The sequence below is a fragment of the Salvia hispanica genome, chromosome 2 (genome assembly GCF_023119035.1).
Source record: "Salvia hispanica cultivar TCC Black 2014 chromosome 2, UniMelb_Shisp_WGS_1.0, whole genome shotgun sequence".
Classification (NCBI taxonomy): domain Eukaryota; kingdom Viridiplantae; phylum Streptophyta; class Magnoliopsida; order Lamiales; family Lamiaceae; genus Salvia; species Salvia hispanica.
This window is the reverse complement of record NC_062966.1, coordinates 25107709-25115290: the sequence shown is the minus strand read 5'-3', so window position 1 is coordinate 25115290 and position 7582 is coordinate 25107709. Positions and strand designations below refer to the sequence as shown.

At 36.6% G+C, this 7582-nt stretch overlaps 1 protein-coding gene and 1 long non-coding RNA gene across 2 annotated transcripts; both read right to left on the bottom strand.

Annotated features, from left to right (window-relative positions):
* Positions 1–56: 56 nt before the first annotated feature.
* Positions 57–480, bottom strand: LOC125204848. The gene is made up of 3 exons (XR_007173653.1): positions 413–480; positions 217–333; positions 57–126 (listed from the first exon to the last, which is right to left on the bottom strand). It is a non-coding gene; the product is annotated as an uncharacterized LOC125204848 (long non-coding RNA).
* A 6429-nt stretch (positions 481–6909) lies between these two features.
* On the bottom strand, positions 6910–7296 carry LOC125206570. Its single transcript, XM_048105815.1, has one exon. The coding sequence runs from the start codon at positions 7294–7296 to the stop codon at positions 6910–6912; it is 387 nt and encodes a 128-aa protein (XP_047961772.1).
* Positions 7297–7582: the final 286 nt, after the last annotated feature.

Here is a 7582-nt window from a genome sequence, read left to right as displayed (position 1 = left end):
AGTGTGAATAAATTGGAGTTTAACAAGTAGTTGATTACAAACAAAAAAGGAAGAACCGATAAACTCAAACCCGAGCCTACCAATTTTGCTATTCCAGCTGAAGTTCTTATCGAACATGTCTCAAATCTGGTCACATTTTTTTAAACAAAATTATTAGAAAAAATAAAATAAAATTGAGTAATTTTGTTATGTTAAGTATATTATATAAGTATATACCGAAATATAACCGCAACGAGAAAGGTGAGAGCCGGAATTGTGTTGATGCTAACGGAAGCAAATGTTGCGGAGACGTAGTTTATTGCATATGAGTATAGATTCGAACTCAAAGTTATGCTGCAATTAAATTTAATTAGTACACTATTTAAATTAATGTAAAGTGAAAAAAAAATCTAATTATCTTTATAGGTCATACCCGAAGAAAGAACTCAAGAAAATCTTCAAGATTAGGGTGTAGGACAAAGGGTAATCAGGGTTCTTCCTTTAAATAAGAAGGAAAAAACGGTCTACTAAAACAAAGACTTAGACTTTGTTAAGTTACTTATACATTTAAATATGCAATAAACATCCATTAAATGTAAAATATAACAACATTATGACAAAAATAATCTGTTTATTCATTTGAAAAATAAAATAAGAGTTTTAACAGTATTCAATCACTCGAAAGGTGATTTCTAGTATACAAACTCTAACACGACATTCGACAAATGTGGCGATTCAACATCTTACAACAAGTAATTCGAATTTCAATCGAGGCAAACGGACCATATCTTGGAACTTGAATCTCCAAGGCCACATGCCATCAGTGTGTGCTAACTCCAGACGTGTTGGAAACATTTCCAACACGTGTTGGAACAACATTACACCTTGAGATGTGCTAGACTAGAGACGCTCTAGTCCACAACTCGTGTTTTGTAGAAGGTACTGATGTTGGTAGTTTCTTTAATGTTTATCCCATCAATGATAAGATTTTAATGAGTATAACTCATCACTTAATCAAACTTTTCTTAGAGAGACTTTGATTCCTTCTTACATAACTATCCCATTCATTAGATGAATGCTTGGATTCGTTAATGGAGATTAGACTCCCACTACTGATCATAACCCTTTGCTCGTCTCCTTATGGTGTAAACCATTGAGACTTGCTAGTCTTTCTATGTTGCACTTCTATAAGTATTCTGAATCTCTTGAAAAATCAAATGATTCTAACTCATAGTGCATCAAACAGACTTTCTCAACTCTCAAGCTATTTAACGAAATGTTAAAATCTTGATAGTCTAGATCAGTTCGAACAATTGCTAAGTATTTTCTTGGCCTTAAGACTAAGAGCCATAAATACTTTATCATTCAATGATTAAGAAGTTGATGTGTTGTTCAATACTCAACCTTGTCGCATTTATATTATTTTAATACTATGATGCCATAAGCATCAACCATAAAACAATAGTTGAGCATTAATAGCTCCCACTGCAACAAAAACCTAATTGGATCAAGATCTCTTATTTAGAAGTTGCATTATCATGTAAGTCATTGTCCTTCTATAAAATAGGTCAATCCAACTCACAAAGCATCTTTTCTCGCTTTTAAACAAACTTTGATGACAATTCAGGCTCTCCCATTTTCATATCTAGTCTTTTGTTCAAATGAACTAAGACTTAAGAAAAAAAATGCAGCCTTTATGAATTCGTCATCTATCATGTTACTTTCCTCTAACAGTAATATAACGACTATTTTTCTGAAGATTTTCTACTTTTCAGTTAAACCTTCTTGTAGTCATTTCTTATTACTTTAGGCGATGACTTTGTGTCAGAAACTATTTGAGTGATCAAAAGATCCTCAAAACATTCTGTCACTCTAGGATATTCCAATCGAATCATCTTGACAGATTCCATTTATATCCATCTTTCATCGTCATTAACCAAGACTTGTCGAGCTACTTAAAAGGAAAATAGCTTGACCTTATTCCTCAAAGAGCTTGTCAAGTACATGCATAATGCATTCTTGAACATTCTTCGTGGAATTATGTCGAGGAAATGGGGGACATGAATCATTGAGTATAAACTCCAAGCTTTCAGCGATGAGAATCTTATCCATTTTCGTTTCCGGTCTACATAATTTAGGCATTCGAGTTTACTTTCTTTAAGGATCGCAGACAAATATTAAACGACATAATGAAGATTTGGCAAATAAACTTATTATCACATACTCATGCTCATAATCGTAAATAACCACAAAAAAATTATGTATCTTGCAACCGTGTTACCTTAAAGTGGACGACGCCCACAACCGGTCTACTAAGCAAAAGACTTAGACTTTGTTTACTTCTTATGCATTTAAATGTTTGTAAGACATCTTATAAATGCACAAGCAAACACAATGTAATAATAATAGTGATTCTATTCGTGCGAGACTGCTCGAATAATACTGAATCGGGTTAAAAGTGGATTATAGAGTTTTACGTATACAAGCAAGATTCTATTCGCGCAAAACTTGCTCGAAACATGCTTTTCACTATACCAAATATAATCCCTGTAACTACAAGGACGCATTGACTCATTCAGATAATCGTTCTTGATAAGATGATAGATTCTGAATAATAATCTAAGATAGACAAGAATGTTTGCAAGACTTGCGATACTACCCATAGACTATTTTAGCCAGTGGGAGCTAGTGGATCTGCAAGTGTAAACATGGATCTTGAAAGGCTAGAATAATGGCTAAGGGTTATACCCAGAAAGAATGATATTCTCGCTTGCCATTATGCCTAAGACGATCTGTATCATGTTGTCTATTGTAGATTACATAAATTAGGATGTATGTATTATGATTGTCAAGACAGTTCTCTTTGGTAGAAGTCTTGAGGAGATCACCTGCATGGAACATCTTAATGGTTATGTGCTACAAGTACAAGAAAGTTGAAAGTGCACTATATATGGTATTCTTGGTACTCTACGATGATGACATCTATAAAAGTTGATAAACAACTAAGAGGGTTATCTAGCGTAGGAAACTGGTTGTCTACCCAGTTTAATGATGATGGATTTAAGATAAACTAGTTACATTCTAAGAAAAAGAATGTTAAGTTTTCTTAAAGAATCCGACATCTACATCATACTTAGACACTTTAGCATTGAAAATTCCAAGAAAAGGTTTTACTTCTCTAGATGGAATTATCTTGTCTCTAGCCAAGTGTTTTTCAACACTAAATGAGATCAAGAGGATTGAGACAAGTTCCGTAATTGGAAGTCTCATGTATGCTATGATGTGTATTAAGTTAGATATTAGCTTTGCCATTGGCATAGAAGCATGATATCATATTAACCATGGCCAAGGACATTGGATTGGTAAAGAATATACTATAGTACTTGAAGAAGACTAAACGGTATGCTCTAGTTTACCAGACATCCATGTTATGTCCTTTAGGTTACATCGACTCGATTTTATTATTGATTGGTGATCGAGTCATCCTCTGACTATGTGTTCACTTTAGGAGTTGAACTGAGATATGAAGGAGTGTGATCAAATCATAGACTTTATCATGAAAATTACAAGTGTGGTTTCATCGGAAACTACTAAGGTAGTTGTTCATCTCAGTAACTTTCTAATAGCTTTGACCGTGATTCCGAGTATGTCTATGAGTATTTTATTTTATTATGGTTACTCTAGCCATGTGTCTAACTCGAGGGAAACACGATCTGATAAAGCTAAGCAATCACATAGAGAGGAAGTATGAAATTAATTAAGGAAAAAGTGCGCAGCGAGACATTATGGTTACCAAGATATCATCAGAGAACAACCTGACAGAATTATTCACAAAATGCCTATATGGCAACATGTTTTACACATGAGGTGAAAAGTATGGTAGTTCGATGTATCATGGTCCGAGACTTAGAGTATAAGTGGGAGAGTTTTGGCAGTGGGTATACTCGAAAGCATGATTTTGAGTATAAGTGGGAGATTGTTAGGATTGGTATACTGAAAAGCATATTTCGAGCATGTTGCACGGATAGAATTGCTTGTATACAATAAATTTTACAATCCACTTTTAACCCAAAGCGAGAAGAAGTAATTTTATCGCATTGATGTTTGCTTGTGCATTTATAAGATGTTTCTCAAACATTTATATGTATAAGAAGCAAACAAGTCTAATTTTTCTACATAGTAGACTGGTCGTGAACAATGTTCACAGAAGGTGACGCAGTCGGTCCTTTGTAGAAGAGAAATAGAATTTCACAACCTAGATAGGCTTTGGCTACCTATCATGAAAGGTTGCAGTGTCAGTCCGCATGTTTCCTTACCTTAGGAAATAAACGACACTGGTGTGGTATAGCACTGAAGGATTTAACAGGTGAGATAAGTCTTTCTTGCTATTTACCGAATGATGAGGTCTCGGTGATTGTTATTTCTTAATCATTGTTGACATAACATTGAGCATACGATATTGATTATGCACTACTTTGATTTATCAAATGGTGCGGATTTTTCGCAATCCAAGAATCCCGATATCTTGGGTAGTGGTGATCAATATTTAGAGGTGCTAGTATTGTTATTGCAATGAATCGTGTGTTGGGTGAGTCCAGTTTGATAATATCCTCAAGAGGTGTTCGAAAAAGGTTATATTATTCAGAAATCCGGCCGGTTGGAATTTATTCCAGAATAATAAATAAAGATTTTGAACTAGACAACTCTTGGAAAAAGATATTAATTAATTTAAGTCAAATAGTAGACTTAAATTAATTAATGGATATTTATATCTTAAACACGGGAAATAATATATTAAAGAGGTAAAGCCCGGATTACTCGTAATTTGGGATTGGACGGGCAGTCAATATTATTATACTATAGTGGATGATAATAATATTCTGTTTGGACTTGTATTAAATTGGGGTTCAATTTAATTAGTATAAGTCCAACAGGTTTGGCCCAAGTCCAACCTCCATGGATCCCTAATATGGCCCATCATAACTCAATATAAAAGGATATTAGAAAGGAGATTTAATTAATTTTAACACATTAATTTTGGTGCTTCCCTGTGGGAGTGGACGAAAAATCGGTTTTTGAGAAAACTGATATTCTGTCTTCTTTCTATTCAAGCCCTTTTCGATTCTGACAAGCTTTGCCCACCCAAAGGTCATTATCTGAGTTCGGGATACAGATTAGAAGATTCGTGGTCGAGTACGAAGATCTTCATGTGGAGAAGGAGCAAGCAATCGTCGATTCTTTGGAGAATCAGATCGGTAACCCTAATCCGTAGAATATCATGAATTAGGGTTTAATTCCTTAAAGCATGATTTATGTGCGTTCTTGTATGCAATTTTGATTTTTTAACATGTGGTTAATTGATCTCATAATCAGTCAAATAGATCTGGATGCATGATTTATTTGTTTATGCATGACTTCCGCTGTGCAAGGGGCACCAATCCCCAACAACTAGCACCTCCTGCTCGTTGTGGTTAAGTAGCCACTCTAAACCTATTCCCTTGATGTGGTCGAGGAATTCCTCCTCTGACTCTAAACCCTAAACTCTATCTGTTTCAGAGAGTCTCTGTCATATCGCTTTCCTGATTTGGCCAGCTTTCCCACTGCACTCCGATCCTTATGCGTTTGTGCCCTCCTGGAGTCATTGAACTTAGCCATAGCTCCCAAAAGCTTCTTTGTGATCCAGATCTCCTCTCGCTCATAGTTAGGGACTTCCTCTTCTCCCTCTGACTCTTCCTCTGTCTCGCTGTCCACATTACCGGGTTCAGAAGCCTTGGGTAGCGTGCGGGGAGATTCCCTGACTGAGATGAGTCTCTGTGATTTCCTAGGTCTCCCCCTCCACATTCTTAGAAACGGGGGTTTCCTCTTCCTTGGATTTAACAACAGGGGTTTCCCCCTCCCTCAGACTGTAATGTAGATTCGTTACCTCTTGCGGCTTCATCCATAGAGTGATCCACCGCCATCCTATCAATCTCGTCCGCAAAACCACTGACGCTCTCCTCCTCAGTTCCGGCACCACTCTGTCCCTGTTCTTCGATATATGGGCTTGGCCCAGTCTCTGCATGTGCCAGATCTAGGGTTTGGGATCCTTCTGGTTGTGAACTTGGTGGTTGCACCGTCGATTCGTCGGGAATCGTCTGCAGTTGTTGGCGGAATGCTGAGAAGTAAGAGAAGAGTTTCATGGCCTCCTCTTTACTGCCAAATTTCTCCTCTAACTCCGTTATGAATGCCTCTACTTCAGGATTACTGACGGCGGTGGGCTTCGGTATTGCAGGCGCACCCCACTCAGAGCGCATATCCAAGACTGGAAAAGCTGCCTTAGCCTGCGGTTGTCTGGATGACCCACCGGACGGTGGTTTGGTATCCTGTGCTTTCTTCATGGTGTTTCTGCAAAACTCACAGTTTCTAGGGTAAATTCCGGTTAGGGTTTGAAAAAATTTGGAGAAAAATTTTGAGAGAGAGAATTGTGAGAGTATAGAGAGAAGAGATCGATTAGTTTCTGATTTGAAAAGGAATCCCTTGCTATTCTGAGTGGCAGGCGAACAGTTGTGTGATGATGTAAGCGACCGTACGTCCCCTCGAAAAGCGGAATTCGAAATTCTAAAAGCAACTGTCTTCCCTCCAAATTGCGAAGACTCTTCCTCCCCCTAGCAACTCACAATTCCTAAAACAAATGAATTGAAACACCAAATTCTCGGGTCGGAGATTATGAGTGACAAAACGGTTTTCACAGAGAGTTAGGTGCTTCGAAAAATGTTTTTGGAAGATTAAAATTTTTAATTTGTTTGGATTTTCTTGTAAGAGAAAGCAACTGAACTATTTACATAGCAAATGGGTATCCTCAAGATTTCCTAGGTCAGTGTACAAATAAACTTTCATTCCCTATTTTTCCTGACCTAGGAATTCATTGAGAATATCCACTTGTCTGACCAATTAAGAAATAATAGCAGATGCATGTATTGGCGTCTCTTCCACCACATGCAGATCTGCATTATCTCTGTATACCTTCACCCTATGTCCATTGACTAGGAAAGGAACAGAATGTGGGGGGCTTCCTTGAATCTCCACTTCTCCATTTGCTCGAAGGCCAACGATTATCCACTTGGATTTCAACTTCCTAGGCATTAGCTTCAGCCGAGATTGAAAACGAAGTACTTTCTTCCTTACTCGTAGTTCCTTGACCCGGAAGTTCTTATCATGCCAGAGCTTAGTTCTTTCTTTATACCACATGGCTGAGTCAAATGCCTCCAGCCTTAGCTCCTCCAATTCTTGTAGCTGCAGCTTCCTTTCTTCTTCACAGGCCGACGCCTTCATATTCATCTCTTTAATCCATATTCATATTTTCTATAAGATTTATCTAAAATAATTAATTATTTATATCTTTTACGGACATGAATAAATAAACTTAAATTAATTCCTTATTAAGATTGGAAAGAGAATATATTTTATTATTTAATAAAAACATACCTATCTATCCTTATTAGGATTCTAGATATATAATATAATTTAGGAAACTATTTAATTATTCTTATCTATATCATCTAGGATAATAAATATTCATAGATATAGAAAATAATCAAAATATTCCTAAAATCTAGGGAAATCT